Source organism: Macaca mulatta, chromosome 13 (genome assembly GCF_049350105.2).
Source record: "Macaca mulatta isolate MMU2019108-1 chromosome 13, T2T-MMU8v2.0, whole genome shotgun sequence".
In the NCBI taxonomy this organism is placed as follows: domain Eukaryota; kingdom Metazoa; phylum Chordata; class Mammalia; order Primates; family Cercopithecidae; genus Macaca; species Macaca mulatta.
In genome coordinates this window covers 109,588,377-109,607,242 of record NC_133418.1, presented here as the reverse complement: position 1 = coordinate 109,607,242, position 18,866 = coordinate 109,588,377, and the positions used below count along the sequence as shown (strand labels likewise).

The 18,866-nt window shown below is 38.9% G+C and overlaps 1 protein-coding gene across 2 annotated transcripts in view; it reads right to left on the bottom strand.

Moving 5' to 3' along the window:
- NBAS (NBAS subunit of NRZ tethering complex) overlaps positions 1-18,866 on the bottom strand; it is a 390,381-nt gene that overhangs the window by 173,893 nt on the left and 197,622 nt on the right. For both annotated transcript variants that reach the window (XM_015111744.3, XM_077960110.1), the window contains exons 33-35: positions 12,692-12,805; positions 9,943-10,100; positions 8,392-8,481 (exon numbers count right to left, since the gene is read on the bottom strand). In XM_015111744.3, the coding sequence (XP_014967230.3) occupies positions 8,392-8,481; positions 9,943-10,100; positions 12,692-12,805 (362 nt within the window). The remainder of the gene's footprint in view (positions 1-8,391; positions 8,482-9,942; positions 10,101-12,691; positions 12,806-18,866) is intronic.

Genomic DNA, 18,866 nt, shown 5'->3' with positions numbered 1-18,866 from the left:
CAAACAATTGAAAAGGAGGGACTCCTCCCTAACTCATTTTATGAAGACAGTAGCATCCTGATACCAGAACTGTGCAGAGATGTTGCGGGAAGTCAGGGACCTCGAATAGAGGGACCGGCTGAAGCCGCAGCAGAAGATCATAAATTGTGAAGATTTCATGGACATTTATTAGATCCCCAAATTAATACTTTTATAATGTCTTACGCCTGCCTTTACTGCAGTCTCTGAACATAAATTGTGATGATTTCATGGACACTTATCACTTCCCCAGTCAATACCCTTGTGATTTCCTATGCCTGTCTTTAATCTCTTAATCCCGTCGTCTTCTTCGTAAACTGAGGAGGATATGTGTTGCCTCAGGACCCTGTGATGATTAGGTTAACTGTACAAATTGTTGGTAGAGCATGTGTGTTTGAACAATATGAAATCTGAGCACCTTGAAAAAAGAACAGGATAACAGCAATCTTCAGGGAACAAGGGAGATAAGACTCGGAACCTGACTGCACCAGTGAGCCAGGCGGAACAGAGCCATGTTTCTCTTCTTTCAAATGCAAATAGGAGAAATATCGCTGAATTCTTTTTCTCAGCAAGGAACATCCCTGAGAAAGAGAAAGCGCCCTGAGGGTAGGTCTATGAACGGCCCCCTGAGGGTGGCCACCTTTTACAGTGGAAGCTAAGCCAAAGGGATGAAATAAGCCCTGGTCTCCTGTAGCGCGCCCAGGCTTATTAGGAAGGGGAAATTCCTGCCCAATAAATTTTGGTCAGACAGGTTGTCTGCTCTCAACCTTGTCTCCGGATAAGATGTTATCAATGACAATGCGTGCCGGAAACTTCATTAGCAATTTCAATTTCACCACATCCTGTGGTCCTGTGATCTTGCCCTGCCTCCACTTGCTTTGTGATATTTTATTACCTTGTGAAGTATGTGATCTCTGTGACCCACACTCTATTCATGCACTCCCTCCCCTTTTGAAAATCGCTAATAAAAACTTGCTGGTTTTATGTCTCGGGGAACATCACGGATCCTGCTAACATGTGATGTCTCCCTCGGACACCCAGCTTTAAATTTCTCTCTCGTACTCTTTCCCTTTATTTCTTAAACCACTCGAGACACCTAGGAAATAGAAAAGAACCCACCTTAACTATCGGGAGCGGGTTCTCAAAAAAAGAAAACTTCATGCCAATATTGCTGATGAACATTGATGCGAAAATCCTCAATGAAACACTGGCAAACGAAATCCAGCAGCACATCAAAAAACTTATCCACCACAATCAAGTCGGCTTCATCCCTGGGATGCCAGGATGGTTCAAAATACATAATAAATGTAATCCATCACATAAACAGAACCAATGACAAAAACCACATGATTATCTCAATAGATGCAGAAAGGCCTTAGATAAAATTCAACATCCCTTCATGTTAAAAATTTTCAATAAATTAGGTATTAATGGAACATATCTCAAAATAATAAGAGCTATTTATGACAAACCCAAAGCCAATATCACATTAAATGGGCAAAAACTGGAAGCATTCCCTTTGAAAACTGGTACGAGACAAGGATGCCCTCTCTCACTGTTCCTATTCAACATAGTATTGGAAGTTCTGGCCAGGGCAATCAGTCAAGAGAAAGAAATAAAGGGTATTCAAATAGGAGAGAGGAAGTCAAATTGTCTCTATATGCAGACAACATGATTTTATATTTAGAAAACCCCATTATCTCAGCCCCAAAACTCCTTAAGCTGATAAGCAACTTCAGCAAAGTCTCAGGATACAAAATCAATGTGCAAAAATCACAAGCATTCCTTTACGCCTACAATAGAGAGCCAAATCAAGAATAAACTTCCATTCATAATTGCTACAAAAAGAATAAAATGTCTAGGATACAGGTGTCAAGGGACCTGAAGGACCTCTTCAAGAAGAACTACAAATCACTGCTCAAGGAAATAAGAGAGGACACAAACAAATGGAAAAACATTCCATGCTCATGGATAGGAAGAATCAATATATCATGAAAATGGCCATAGTGCCCATAGATTTAATGCTATTCCCATCAAACTACCACTGACATTCTTCACAGAATTAGAAAAAACTACTTTAAATTTCATAGGGAATCAAAGGAGATCCCGTCTAGCCAACACAATCCTAAGCAAAAAGAATCAAGCTGGAGGCATCATGCTACCTGAATTCAAACTATATTATAAGATGACAGTGACCAAAACAGCATGGTACTGGTACCAAAACAGACATATAGACCAAAGGAACATAACAGAGACCTCAGAAATAGCACCACACATCTACAACCATCTGATCTTCAACAAACCTGACAGAAACAAGCAATGGGGAAAGGATCTCCTATTCAATAAATGGTGGTGGGAAAACTGGCTAGCCATGTGAGGAAAACTGAAACCGGACCCCTTCCCTACACTTTATACAAAAATTAACTTAAGATGGATTAAAGACTTAAATGTAAACCCCCAAACCATAAAAACCCTAGAAGAAAACCTAGGCAATACCATTCAGGACAACGGCATGGGCAAAGACTTCATGACAAAAATGTCAAAGCAATTGCAACAAAAGCCACAATTGACAAATGGGATCTAATTAAACTAAAGGGCTTCTGCACAACAAAAGAAACTAACATTAGAGTGAACAGGCAACCTACAGAATGGGAGAAAATTTTTGTAATCTACCCATCTGACAAAGATCTAATATCCAGAATTTATAAGGAACTTAAACAAATTTACAAGTAAAAAACAAACAACCCCATCAAAAAGTGGGCAAAGGGTATGAACTGACACTTCTCAAAAGAAGACATTTACACCGCCAAGAAACATATGAAAAAAAGCTCAACATCACCGGTCATTAGAGAAATGCAAATCAAAACCACAATGAGATACCATTTCACACCAGTTAGGTTATATTAAAAGAAGTCAAGAAACAATAGATGCTGGTAAGACTGTGAAGAAATAGGAATGCTTTTACACTGTTGTTGGGAACGTAAATTAGTTCGACGATTGTGGAAGACAGTATGGCAATTTCTCAAGGATCTAGAACCAGAAATGCCATTTGACCCAGTAATCCCATTACTCAGTATATACTCAAAGGACTGTAAATCATTCTACTACAAGGACACACGCACACATATGCTTATTGCAGCACTATTTACAAAAGCAAAGTCATGGAACCAACCCAAATGTCCATCAATGATAGACTGGATAAAGAAAATGTACATATACACCATGGAATATTATGCAGCCATAGAAAGGTATGCGATCATGACCTTTGCGGGGACATGGATGAAGCTGGAAGCCATCATCCTCAGCAAACTAACACAGGAACAGAAAACAAAACCCCACACGTTCTCACTCATAAGTGAGAGTTGAACAATGAGAACACATGGACCCAGGGAGGGGAACAACACACACCAGGGCCTGTTGAGGGGTTGCGGGAGAGGGGAGGAAACTTAGATGACAGGTCAATAGGTGCAGCAACCCACCATGTTACCTATGTAACAAACCTGCACATTCTGCACGTATATCCCGGAACTTAAAGTAAAATAAATTTAAAAAAAAAAAAAAAAGTCAGTTAATAACACACATTAGCAAGGATGTAGAGAAACTGGAACCTTAACATATTCTTTGTGGAAATGTAAAAAATGTGCAGACACTTTGGAAAACAAAAAGTTTGGCAGTTTCTTCAGATGTTAAACACAATATAACAAACAATGCAGAAATTCTACATCTAGAGAAATCAAAACATATTTCCACACAAAGGCTTTTACATCAATGTTCAGAGCAGCATTATTCAAAATAGCTAAGAAATGGAAACAACCCAAATGTCCATCAACTGGTGAATGGAAAAGTAAATGCTGGCCAATATATTGTAATATAACTGACATTCTGCTCACTTTTATTTAAATATTTCTAAACAATAATTTTATAAATTCAAACTAGCTCTATACTTAGCCCATGCTCAAGATTTAAACATTAATTAGTCCAGTCATATAAATCTGTAGCCACTTAAAATGCTCATAACAAACTTTCCCACAGTGCAAATTATTTTTTAATGGGAACCTTGTACACAATCCATTTCTAACTCTAATTAGATTTATCTAGGGAAAACGCCATTGGTTAACTGATATACCTAATACTAGCTAAACAAAATGTTAATATACTCTAAGTGGTAGAATACTGTTCCATCTAAAAAGCATAATGACCAACATTAATAAGAAACTGGAAATCTGTAATTTTGGTAGTTACTCACAAATTATGCATTTTGTTCTATTTATAGACAAACATCCTGTTTACAGGGACAACAGCAATATCTTCAAATTTGTAGGCTCCATTTGTACTAACATAAATGCTACTGCATAACAATTACATCTTTATTTTGCTTGGATATATAAATAAACATCATTATTTTCACAAGTGAAGTAATGAAAGTCTTAAGTATTAAAGCAGATTACACATAAAGTCATCTCTCATTTATGAGCGATAATTTAATGTGGTAATTATTACCTCTACTGTTAATGTGTAACACACGGCATCTTAGAGCTAAGCACTATATTTTAACCTAATAATAGTAGCTATAACATTCTGAAACGTGCCTCATAAATCAAAGCCACAATGCGTGCATTGAGGGTTTGGACTAGCACTTCATGAGATCTAGATCTATTACAATTTGCTGAAAGGGGACAAAGGCAGACGGGAAAGCTTTTAAGGAGATTTAAAATTAAAAAAATAAAAAAAATAAAAAAGCAAATGATAATCATTTTGGAAGAACTCCTTTTCCTTGCTAGGTGGAACTTGTAGAGGACTACCAGTGGTCTCCTTCATTTACCGATGGGATTTAATAGAGTAACACGTCCCCACTTGCAGTAACACAGCATGGCCCACTCCAAAGAAGCCACCAAGAGGTCAGGCTGACACTTTGTAACTCACTGTAGAAGCAGAAAATAGAAGTCCCCAAAGTTACAAAAGGCTTTTCACAGATGTTGGAAAGAACAAGCGGGTTCCAAATAATTCATAAAGCTGAGCTTAGCAAACACATTGCAATTCCATGCTGAACAGAAAAATGATACACTCCTCACACTGGCCAAAACATCACAGCACCTCAGTAGTCACCACATGATGACTGAAAATCCACTTCCTAATTCATTTTAGGAAATTTTAAAAAAAAAAATTCACTTCCTAATTGATTTTTACCACTGACTGATCATTATGCAGTTGGTGTCTCCAGCTGAGCTTTAAGAAGCGTGACCTAGGCATTCATTAATTGAGAAGCACAGTAAGAGCACAGATAGATGGCACACCTCCAGTGACCGGACAACACCAAGTCACACCGCAAAGTGTTAACGCAGAACAGTGAAAGAACGCTTAGGGAATATAGAGAAGGGGGCAATTTAAGGACTCAAGGAAAACTTCACAAAGAACATACTTCAGATGGAAGGGGTAAGAGCACAAGACAAGCACAAGAGCACAAGATCAGAAGTGTCCTCCAGACAGAGAGGAAACTCTACAAAATAACACTAAATGGTGATATGTTCTCTACCACTAGAGCATAACGGATGTTTGAAAGGCATGAAAAGGGATGATGCTGGAGGCAAGCAGAGTAGGAGATGTGACTGGACAAGCTGTGGAGGGATGAGAGGTTCAAAAGGAACAAAACTTCGGATAAAGATCTCATGAAAAGTAGGTCTTCAATTGGACCTTGAAAGACAACTCCTCCTAATACATGGAACATTGAGTGACCACTGGCTAGTATAAGAACCGTTTTGAATCCCACAGGGAGAACAGAATAGAAATTTAATGTGTTTTCACATCCAATGAGGGAAAACAATAGTTGCTAATCAGTACAACTGCAAGTCAAAACATGCCAAAGGACAAAGCGTATCCACGTCACTCTAGGACCCTAGAAAATGCTACAGCTGCCATCTGAAGGGAGGGAGGGCAACAACAAAAGAAGTCCACTGCCGGCAGTGCTGGAGGCTGAATGCCGGCCTCCACTGAATGTTGCACCTTCTAGAGCTCTGATGTCCAGTCTGGTAGCCAGTAGCCTCATGTGGCTATTTAAATTTAAATTAATTAAAACTAAGTACAATTTAAGGCTGGATGCAGTGATTCATCACACTTGTATTCCCAGCACTTTGGGAGGCCGAAGCTGGTGGATCACTTGAGGCCAGGAGTTCAAGACCGGCCCGGCCAACATAGTGAAACCTCATCTCAAAAATAAATAAATTAATGAAATAAATTTAATTTAAAATTTGATCCCTTAAAAGTGATATTTCAAGTGCCCAATAGCTCTGTGTGACTAGTGGCTACAATGATGAACAGTGCTGGTATGACATATTTCTTTCACTGAAGAAAGTTCTATTGGCAGTGCTGTCCTAGAGTCACCGCTGCAGGAGGAAGAGGCAAAAATTCCATAGGGGCAAAATTTAACATTACAACCCTCTTTGAGATAATCAGATTACTTAGTATTGAACTGGGAATACACATGCATATTAGATCCATGCTCATTAAATTTTAATATTAAAAAAAGAGTTGTGAAAATGGGGTAGTTGTATGTATTCTACTCTGGGCAAAAGCTAAGTATCTTTGCCCTAATTCCATCAATAGACTCCACAACTGAAGCTTTGTACCAGAGTTCTAAAAGTAACTTAGAGTACACAAATACTAATGACTTTGTCAAGATGGATACAGCAAAAAAAAAAAAAAAAAACAGTTAGTGCAGCTCACTTACCACAATAGGTGTCTCCCAAAATAGTTACAAGAAAAATAAAGGACATTTTACGCTGTGAAAGTGAAGCTTACCATTCGATGGAATCTCATGAAAAACCAATCTATACAGAGAATCATCATCACATCTTAATTTACCTAGCTGGGATGTCAGAAACTGGGCCACTGCCTTTGATCTAAAAAATGCTAATTCTATGTTTCTAGAAAGAGTCATGAAAAGTTAAATTCCCTTGGGCAAACAGTGACCAAAAGAAGACAGGTGTCGGGGGCATACTCTTCCTCCTTCCTCTCCCAGGATGGAAGATTCTGAAACACACATAGACTTAATTGGTACAGACAATTTTACTCGTAAGAATCTCAATGAGGAAAAGGAAAACAACAAAAATCCAACACAAAATAAGCAAGTGACTCGAACAAGTACCTCAAAAAGAGGATCTCTCCTGCACTATCTCCATCTCATTAGTAATCAGAAAAATATAAATCAGTTAATTAGATATCATTAAACACTTAGGAGTATAGGCAAAATTTAGGAAACCAACAATAGCAATGTCCTGGATGGGAGTAACCAGCAATCCTGTACATTACTTCTCAAAGTCAATCAGTAACACAAAAGAAAAGCAGCATCTGGCATTACCTATTTAGGTTGAATTATATACATAGCTCACAACACATATTTCCAGTGCTAGATACATGCCTGAGAGAACTGTTTGCCCATGTACACTAGAGACATGTACAAACGATGACAGTCACATTATTTTTAGTCACCAAAATTGAAAACAAACCAATGTCAATCAATGTTCATATGAATAAACTGTAATATGCACACCGAAATTAATTTCTACATGGCAATAAAAATGAATAAACTACAGCTACATGCAAAAGCATGAATGGATCTCACAAACATAACATTAAGTATAACTATTTCTATAAAATACAAAAATAGGTAAAACTAAACTATCATATTGAGGGTATGTATGGTACATATCAAAATTATTTAAAACAAAAACAAAAATCACAAAAATCTGGTTATCAGGATTAGTCAAGACAGTGGTGATCTCTGGAAAGGGAGAGAAAAGTTAGGAATGAAATACAGAAGGCCGGGCATGGTGGCTCACACCTGTAATCCACGCACTTTGGAAGGCTGATGAGGGCGGATCACTTAAGGTCAGGAGTTTGAGACCAACCTGGCCAACATGGTGAGACTATCTCAACTAAAAATTAAACAAATTAGCCGGGTGTGGTGTGTAATCCCAGCTACTCGGGAGGCTGAGGCAGGAGAATCCCTTGAACTGGGGAGGTGGAGGCTGCAGTGAGCAGAGATCACGCCGCTGCACTCTAGCCTGGCAAAAGAGTGAGACTCTGTCGAAAAAAAAGAAGTTTAATAAGGAGAGGGTCTGGGGGATATGGAAGGTGGTTAGGTACTGCTTCTTTACCTGTAGTTTCATGGGTGTTTTCTTTATGATAGTTTATTGAGATGAACATTTTCTGGTATACTTTTTTATATGAATGTTATATTTCACACACGCACACAAAAGCTGAGAAAAGTGGTCTGCACACACATACACAAAACGCCTCTCATCCACAAGGTTAGGTGATCCCATTTTATTCCACTCTCAGCCACCTTTCAAACTCCTCTTCCTCATTTTAACTCACCTCTTGTACTGCTTTACTAGTTAATGGTGAAGCACTGATATTTTCCCCTCCTTCATGATGGATCTGGAAATTCACTCTTTGATAAAGAATCTAAAACAAGAACAGGCTATGCTGTAAAGGAGATACGTTTTTAAATTTACTTCTCATCACAATGTAGGCTTGAAATTTAAAAAGTACTTTTAAAAAGAAAATTACCTTTTCATAATGATTAGCTTTGGTAACAGGCTTACTTCAGGACTTCACAAACAGTTTCAAAAGGATGCAATGGTTTCAGAATGGTGATCAAGTGTGAAAAAAACTGATATACAATGAATTGTTACAGGCGGTGTCTATGTTCCGGCCTGGAGCAACCTCAATTCTTGCCTCCTCAGAAGAATACATTTGACTGAGGAGCATATGGCAGAAAGAGAGACCAAGGCGAGTTTTAGAGTAAGAGTGGAAGTTTATTAAAAAGCTTTACAGCAGGAATGAAAGGAAGGTACACCTGGAAGAGGCCCAAGTGAGGGATTTGAAGGACAAGTACGGGGTTTGACCTTTGGCTTAGAGCTTCATATCCTGGCATACTTCCAGGTTCTTGTGTCCCTTCTCTCCTGACTCTTCCCTTGGGGTGGGTTGTGCACACGTGCAATGGCCTGCTGGCGATGGGAGAGGAGCATGCACAGTGTGTTTACAGGAGTTGTATGCACGCTCAGCGGCAGGGTTCTTCCCTTTTCCAGTGGAATGCCCTCACAGGTCATATGCCGGTGAAACTCCGCCATTTTGCCGCTTAGTGAACATGCTTGAGCTCACTGGGCAACTCCTGAGATCTTATCAGGAAGCGCTGATCACCAGTTTCAGGGTTTTTTTTCTATCTATAGGGAAACTGTCTTTCCCTGGTGCCGCCTGCAACCAATTATTATTTTAGAGAGGCAGTGTGACAACTGCCTGACGCCTCTGATGGTCGCCTGACTTTCCTGGTGGGGTGGGGGGCCCTCTCCTGTCTTGCTCATGTCTGCCTGACTAGCTACCAACTGTAAGAGAATGACTATGGGATGAAAATGTGGATTCTAGAATCTCCTCATACATTTAACAGTGTTTCTCCACAGGGGCACTATCCTCTCCTATGCAGACCTATCCTGTGAATTTTAGGATTTTAACATCCCCCCAACGAAAGCCCACCCCAATTCCCAATTTCCAAAGGATCCCTAAGGGAATGGTTGCTCCACTGACTTTAACCCATATGATTTCAGATATATTTTACATGACCATTTAGCATATGTTTAATTCACAACACTAACTTTCCCCATTATTTTCAATAATTTCTTTCCTAATATTACTTTCTATCTTTCTCAAGGCTGTCTTGTATCCTTTCTTCCTCGCTGTTATAAAGCCAGCAACACTATGTTATATCCTAATATTTTCATGTTCCTTTTCCATAAGTGACGATCTAGTTTTCTTCCATAAATTAAAATTCTCATACTATTTTTTTTTAATGACCACGTATCTCAGATACACACACCCAACAACATGCACTTCATACAGGTTAGGATTTCCTTTATTGAGAGCACTTACTTCTGTCTGCAGAGAGCTGCTAGCTGCCAAAAGAAGTTCAATGCTGCTAGGAGGGCAATGTGTCAAAGCAAAAGCCATGAGCTCTTGACGAGTGCCCAAGTCCTGGTAACCTTCTGATTGTCCTAACTGGCTACAAACATCCCAGCTTTTAGGATAACCTGCAAAATTGGCAAGGAAAAAAACAATGATTCCCAAAAGAAGGAGAATATTCAATCTAAGATGACAAATGCAATGGCTTCCTGCTCAGGTCTTGTTGTACCAAAGCAAAATCATAGTCATTAGTGACACATTATTTTATAAGCAGAAACAGATAAAAATCTAAGCTAGGAAAGATTAGGGTGGTTTATTATCCAGAAAGTTCAATGCTACTCCAGACAAGTGTTTCTGAAAAACTCTGTTAAATTTTAGATTAACTGACAATAAATGCAAATAATCTACTGAGATTTGATGTTCTGTGAAAAGGCAGCCATCTGAATTCAGAAGACCTGAGAGCCTGGTCCAACCCTGCTACTTAGCACTGGTGTGAGAGCTTTAAGAAAGAGCCAAAAGTATCACAATTCTTTTCCTACTACAAAAGGACAAGAATAACACCTTCCTCTTGGGTTGTTGAAGGAATTAAGTAACATTTGTATGTAAAAGCACATGTAAACTGAAAAGTGCTAGAAAAAAGAGACATTATGATAGATCCCTATACAGAATCACTCACTTTATAGATAAGACAGACATCTAAGGACAGTGACTGAATCACCCTCCAACTCCCAGCAGGGATCTTTTTCCTATACATTATACTCTGAATTCTTAAAATACATTTTTATTCTTATTTGAAGGAATTCCAGCCTTAGGCCTATTTGTCTAAGTACAAAACTTGTAGTACAGAATAATTTTTTCTAAATATGTAAAGTAAAAATTAATTCAGATATTACCCTTACCAGAATAAAATTATTATAAAGCTCTCCACATGAACAATTTAGATCAGTGCATTTTCACAGACAGCCATAGTTATTCTAAATTTAATGTTGCAAAATCACTTGGTCAATATTATGGAACACAGCTCATTTATGAAAACAATTTGCTATGCTGAAGTTGTAAAATATTGAATATTTTTCGAGAGTTTTAAATGTTTTCATAGATGTAAAGCCAAAGATCCTCTCTGTGACCAAACTTAAATCAGACAACCCTGAGCCCTCTTCTCAACTAGGCCTTAACCTTGGCCCCCAGCCTTGCTAGGCTGCATACTCCAGTTTTAGCAAAAATCCTACTAAGTCAGTTTAGCCAGAATCCTCAAATTCTCAAGGGCTGATCAAATTACTCATCCCTCAGCAGTGATATCTGATCATCCTGGCCGGCCTTCAGCAAGGTCCTATTAAATCATTTTAGCAAGGATCCCCCTGCCCTTGATGTTTCCTCTTAATTTTCCATCCACTGACCCTTCAGTTAGCCTGTTGGCTACAAATGTCCAGCTGTCCTTGTTGTATTCAGAGTTTAGTACAATCTCTCTCCCCTACTGCAGTGGTCTTGCTACTAATCACAATAGTCCTTGCTGTTATAACAAGTGTCAGAATAAGGTTTGCTTTAACAGTACACATGCAAAAGCTACACAAATCATTAGTGCATAACTCCACGAGTCATCATGAAGTGAAGCCCTGCATTTTAACCACTCCCTATTAATGTATTGAGAGTGGGTAGAAAGATGTGTTTGGGCCTTCACATATTCAAGCATAGCCATGGAAAGTTGACAATTTAGTACAGAGCTCATGATAAGAAAAAAAAAAAAAAAAAAAACTCCCTATCACACTGAAGAATGTGTTCTTTAAATGAGAAATTATTCTACAATAAAATCTCATTATCCTGCAGAGACTTGAATTTGAATTTCAATATGAAGAATTTTGGAGTTGCAAAACCCTTTCCAATTTCTCAACGTCAGTTTGAAAAGCACTACACTATCTGGCATGGTTTGGATCTGTGTCCCACTCAAACCTCATGTTGAAATGTAATCCCCAGTGCAGGAGGTGGGGCCTTGGGGGAGGTGATTAGATCATGGGGGTGATTTCTCATGGTTTAACATCATATCCCCTTGGTGCTGTCGTTGTGATAGTTGAGTCCCTGCAAGCTCTGGTTGTTTAAAAGTGTGTAGTCCCTCCCTCGTCTCTCTCTTCCTTCTGCTCCAGCCAGGTAAGCCTTCTGCTCCCACTCTGCCTTCTGCCATGAGTGAAAGTTCCCCGAAGCCTTCCTGGAGGCAGATGCTGCCATGCTTCCTGTACAGCTTGCGGAACCGTGAGCCAATTAAACCTCTTTCCTTTATAAATTACCCAGTCTCAGGTATTTCTTTATAGCAGTGTGAGAACGAACTAATACACTATCTTTAAAAAAAAAAATTAAAGAATGGAAATATTGACTATATAGACACAAACTAAATAATCTAAAAATTAAAATTTTCTCTTAGATAACAAATACAGGAAATAGCGTTAAAATATTTTACATAAAATTATTTTTAAATTACGAGCATGTTTTTAATACGGACTAGAAAGCAACCAAAATCTCAAATAAAATGTAATGTCTGAATCTGTTAAAATGTTTATATCAACATGTAAGTACATAGCCTATATACTTAGCAGTGCTCATAAAATGTATCTCAAGCCTCAATGTGGCTGGCTTACCAATCAGGTCAATTGATTTCAGAACAGACTTTTTCCATTATTCATCACATAAAGAGGACATAAGCAAAGTGTAAAATAAGCTGTCTACTCACCTGTGGCCATCAGCTCCTGACAATGCATATTGGCTGCTTTGTAGTCATGGAAGCGAAGTGCTTGCTCCACTAAAAGGACTAGAACCTGTCCCCGCCTTTCTTCTGGGTCCTCACCTGTAAGTCCAAGCAAAGGACTTAATGATTATGACAAGCAAAATGATTATGACAAGCAACATCAAGTGATAGAAGAGCTTGTTAACGCTGTCTTTCAAATTACTTCAGAAATAAAACAGAGAGATTAGACGGATTTGCAACAATGAGAGGAAAAAGTTGCTTTGACCTTTCAATCCACTTATGAAGCATGGAATTAGCCATCAGTCTCCTAAGAGAGCAATGATTAACATTAGTTCCTAATTAAAATACCCAAACCAGGAAGTCCAAAATCAGGGTAGTTTGGAGCCCTACAAAAAAGTCTTGGTATTACCAGGGTAAGGGAAGGAGAAGAAAATTTATGTTTCCAAAAGAAAGCAGGTTATAAAAGGGGCTTGAAAAATAATGACCAGCAGATTAAAAGAATGGATGAAGATGATACAGCAATAAACTTCTCATATTAAAAATTCAACTACTATTTAGAAATTGGAATGCAAACGTTGTCCAGAGCACTGGCAAAGACTGTTCCTTAACAAATTCTCATTGGGCTCCTCCAAGCCTTACTGGGCCCTGTCCTCGGACATATCCTTGAGAGCCCAATTTTAGCAAAACTTCTGCTGTCAGTTGTAGCCAGAATCCTCCACTCTGGATATCTGGTCATCCCTGATATCTGATCAAATCCCTCATCCCCACCACCAACTCCCAGATGTTATCTGGCCACCCTGGCCAGCCCTCAGGCAAGAATTTGTACCCTGTCAGGTGGTTTAACCAGAATGCCTCCTTACCCCAATGATTCTTCTTTGTAATTTTCCATCTGCCCCAACTTAGGTTCCAACATAAGTAAAACCCAACTCAATGGAAACAGTAAAATCAGAAATAACCAACTGTACTCTAACTAGGGACTACTCACATTAACTAATCAAGTATTTTCTTTGTCCACAAACACCTTATAAAAATTTCCCATCACCTCCACTCAGAAGAGCCTTGAACCACTTTGAGTTTGGTGCTGCCTGATTCATGAATTGCTGTCTGTTGAAAATAAACCCTTTAAAATTTTTATGTGCATAAGTTTACTTTTAACAAGCCCAATTTCTCTCTCTTACTGCAAAATTCCATTGCAGTAGTCCCTATACCTATAGTGCAGAGTCTCTCTTACAATTTTTTGTTTGTTTTTTTGTTTGTTTGAAGAGACAGGTCTCCCTATGTTGCACAGGCTGGTCTTAAACTCCTGGGCTCAAGTGATCCTCATGCCTCAGCCTCTCATTTAAACATGCATCAGGGATAATTTTTTCATTAACAGCACCCATGGATCTCAATCACACAGATGTATGTATATAAAAATGGGGATGAAAAATACAACTTATAATATCTTAAAGCAAGTCTTATATTAACTTTACCCTGTGTAAACAGAATCACTGTGAGATAAATAGGAATGGGATATGGCTCCCCATTCACGTATTTTTTTCTTTTTTCTTCTCTTGTCCAACCGATCACAAAATCCACACCACGACCTTGCTGGAAATATACCCACTAACCCTGGGGCTTTAGTCATACCAAGAGAACGGCCATTCTTCAGTGCTCTCATAATGTTTGACCATGCCTTTTACTTAAAGAATTCTGGGAAATGGACTTAAGAAAATCTAAATACCAAACCAAGGTTGTGGAGGGTCTCTCCTGGGGAACAAAGGCTGGAAATGGATTTGCAGCCTGTTGCTACCAGCCAGACCACCAAGTGACCCATTACTTTAGGTAACTATGGCAACCAAATTAACACCGACCTGCATACCCTACCACTCACATGCGCCGCCCAGCCCAGCCGGCGTACTTCACCACAGATATCAATTCCTACTCTTTGCCTAAAAACAAAAACAACAACAAAAAATCTCTACTGTTTTTTCAGGGAGTCTACAGAGAGTCCTTGTGCCTCTGCTGTCTCCCATGTGCTTGAGCCCAAGACCTAAAATAAAAGCCTTGTCTAGGAGAGCTGCTTGGCCGTGTGCGTGTGTGCATGTATTTATTTAGAGATGTGGTTTCTCTCTGTTGCCCGGGCTGAAGTGCAGTGTCACTACCACTGCTCACTGCAACCTCGACCTCCCAGATTCAAGAAATCCTCCCACCTCAGCCTACAGAGTCACTGGGCCTACAGGGACATAGCACTAAACCTGGCTAACTTTTTTATTTTTTGTATAGACAGGGTCTTGCTATGTTACTCAGGTCAGTCTCGAACTCCTGGACTGAAGCAATCCTCCTGCCTCAGCCTCCCAAAGCGTTGGGATTAGAGGCGTGAACCACCACACCTGGCTTGTGTTCATTTTTATTACACAATAAAGGAGGAGCCAAACAGCCTGTGATCTGCAGCAACCACAACATTACTATGCTAGCCAACACACTGTCTACATTAAATTAAACAATGATTTTTGATGTTTTCTCCTTCTAAAGGCTAACAGAATGAAAATAATTTGGGGCTCAAGGGATCACAGTTCTGGCATACGGGTTATTTCAAAGTGAAAATATTTGAGCTACGGAAGATGCAGAAAGAAATTCTAACTGAATTTATCTTATCTGAATAAAGCAGAGTCTCCCTAAAATAGAACTGCAGTTAAACCCCCTCCACAGGAGTTTCCTGAGAACTCAGCTGGCATACAGACTGTCAGTCAGCATCAAAAAGCCCAACAGAACTTTCTATACTTTCCCACTGAAGCCCTAGCCCCTCCCACCCCATCCCCCTTTTCGTTAAGTTGGTATATAAACCTTACTTCTTGCTATTCAAGAGTTATTAATAACTAAGTGACTTCTGCATGCATGTGTAAACAAAAATCTTGTTTTTCTCCTGTCTATTGTCAGTTAACTCACAGGCCCCCCGAGGAACCATTTGAAACAAAGCAGATGAAGAAAAAGGTTTCCTCCCAACAGGGACTTTAAACATTTTTGCTAGGTCTTTTAAAAGCATTTTCCCCTTTGAGCGTTCTTAAATGACAAATATAAAGGGGGAAAACCCTTAAACACAAAGTAAGTTTATAGTTTCTCTGACAGTGCTCATCTTTTATTGCCAGACTCAGTTTCCAGAGTCTAAAGATACACAAGAAAAATTCAGCTCATGTTAAAAGATCTAAAATTATTTTCCCAAAAGTATTTTTAGAAAATATTTTTGTAAATATTTTACATAAAATATAGGTTTTCGTTGCCCTTGCAACATATTCCTTTACTTGTCACTCGCTTAAAAACAATTTATTTCAATGGTAGGCTATCAGGACAAAAAAAAAATTGTGATTATCTTTTTAATAATCTTTATTATCTATTAAAATGTAAGCTTTTGGCGGACAGGGGTTGGTTCATAGTTGGATGCTCAATACCCAGCATCAAGTCATGTACATAACAGAGAGGCTCAAAAACACACAGTCAGGAGTTGCTTAGCAAGAGGAATACATTCCGTGACATGTGTCATGAGGCAGTTCCATCTTGAGCAAACATCACAGAGTGCACTCACACAAACCTAGATGGTACAGCCTACTACACACCTAGGCTACATCGTACAGCTCCCAGACTACAAACCTGTACAGTATGTTTCTGTACTGAATTCTATGGCCAACTGGAATGAAATGGTCAGAATTATGTGTATATAACCACAGAAAAGGTACAAAAAAATATTGTACAACAGATAAAAAATGGTAACTCGGTATAGGACATTTACCATGGATGGAGTTTACAGGACTGGAAGTTGCTCTGGGTGAGTCAGTTTGTTGGGTGGTGAGTGAATGTGAAGGCCGGGGATATGACTGCACACTACTGCAGACTTTACAAACACTCTACACTGAGGCTACATGAAATTTAGTAAAAAAAAAAAAAAAAAAAAAAAAAAAATTTCTTTCTTCAGTAATAAGTTAACTATAGGTTACCACAACTTAAAAAAACTGAACAAAACAAAAAACAGAATCTCACTGTGTCGCCTAGGCTGGAGTGTAATGGCATGATCAAGAGTTACTTAACTCACTGTAACCTCATGAACTCCTTGGTTCAAGGCAGCCTGCTGTCTCAGCATCCTAAGTAGTTAGGCCTACAAGCATGCATCATCACCCCCAGGAAATTTTTTATTTTTATTTTTTGTAGAGACAGGATTTCACTGTTTCTCAGGATGGTGTGGAAGTCCTGGCCTCAAGTGATTCACTTGTCTCAACCTTCCAAAGTGTTGGGATTAGAGCTGAAATGTTGAGTCTTTCTTTCTTTTTTTAACGTTTTAAAACTTTTATTGTTAAATGCTAAGACACAAACACACACATTAGTCTAGCCCAAAAACAGGATCAGGACATCAATATCACTTTCTTCCACTCCACATACTGTCCCATTTGGAAGGACTTCGGGGCCATAACACATGGAGCTATCATCTCCTATGATATCATTGCCTTCTGGAATCCCTCCTGAAGGACCTGCCTGAGGCTATTTTACAGTTAACTTTTATCTTTTATGAACAGGAGTCGCACCTTTGAAAATAACATAGTATAGTAAATATATAAGCCAGTAACACAGTCATTTAGTATCTTTACCAAGAATTATGTACCAACATAATTATATGTGACAAATTTACACAACTGGCTGTATAGGAAGTTTACATCTCCATCACCACAAAAAGGTGAATAATGCGTTATAACGTCTGATGTCACTAGGCGATAGGAATTTTCAGCTCTATTTTAATTTTATGGAACCACCACTGCATATGAGATCGTTGTTGACCAAAATGTCATGTACCACTGCTGTGCAGTACGACTGTAAATTCTCAATAAAACAGGCACAGAGGCCAGGCACCGTGGCTCACACCTGTAATCCTAGCATTTTGGGAGGCCGAGGTGGGTGGATCACTTGAGGTCAGGAATTCAAGACCAGCCTGGCCAACATGGTGAAATCCTGTCTCTACTAAAAATACAAAAATTAGATTACAATCATGTCATCTGCAAACAGGGACAATTTGACTTCCTCTTTTCCTAATTTAATACCCTTTATTTCTTTCTCCTGCCTGATTGCCCTGGCCAGAACTTCCAAAACTATATTGAATAGGAATAGTGAGAGAGGGCATCCCTGTCTTGTGCCAGTTTTCAAAGGGAATGCTTCCAGTTTTTGCCCATTCAGTATGATATCAGCTGTGGGTTGATCATAAATAGCTCTTATTATTTTGAGATACATCCCAACAATACCTAATTTATTGAGAGTTTTTAAGCACGAAGGGCTGTTGAATTTTGTCAAAGGCCTTTTCTGCATCTATTAAGATAATTATGTCATTTTTATCTTTGGTTCTGTTTATGATAGATTACATTTATTGATTTGCATATGTTGAACCAGCCTTGCATCCCAGGGATGAGGCCCACTTGATCATGGTGGATAAGCTTTTTGATGTGCTACTGGATTCGGTTTGCCAGTATTTTATTGAGGATTTTTGCATTGATGTTCATCAGGGATATTGGTCTAAAATTCTCTTTTTATGTTGTGTCTCTGCCAGATTTTGGTATCAGGATGATGCTGGCCTCATAAAATGAGTTAGGGAGGATTCCCTCTTTTTCTATCGATTGGAATAGTTTCAGAAGGAATAGTACCAGCTCCTCTTTGTACCTCTGGTAGAATTCGGCTGTGAATCCGTCTGGTCTTGGACTTTTTTTGGTTGGTAGGCTGTTAATTATTGCCTCAATTTCAGAGCCTGTTATTGTCACCTTCTTCCAGATTTAGTCTTGGGAGGGTGTATGTGTCCAGGAATTTCTCCATTTTTCTAGATTATCTAGTTTATTTGCATAGAGGTGTTTATAGTATTCTCTGATGGTAGTTTGTATTTCTGTGGGATCAGTGGTGATATTACCATTATCATTTTTTATTGCGTCTGTTTGATTCTTCTCTCTTTTCTTCTTTATTAGTCTTGCTAGTGGTCTATCAATTTTGTTGATCTTTTCAAAAAACCAGCTCCTGGATTCACGGATTTTTTGGAGGGTTTTTTGTGTCTCTATCTCCTTTAGTTCTGCTCTGATCTTAGTTATTTCTTGCCTTCTGCTAGCTTTTGAATGTGTTTGCTCTTGCTTCTCTAGTTCTTTTAATTGTGATGTTAGGG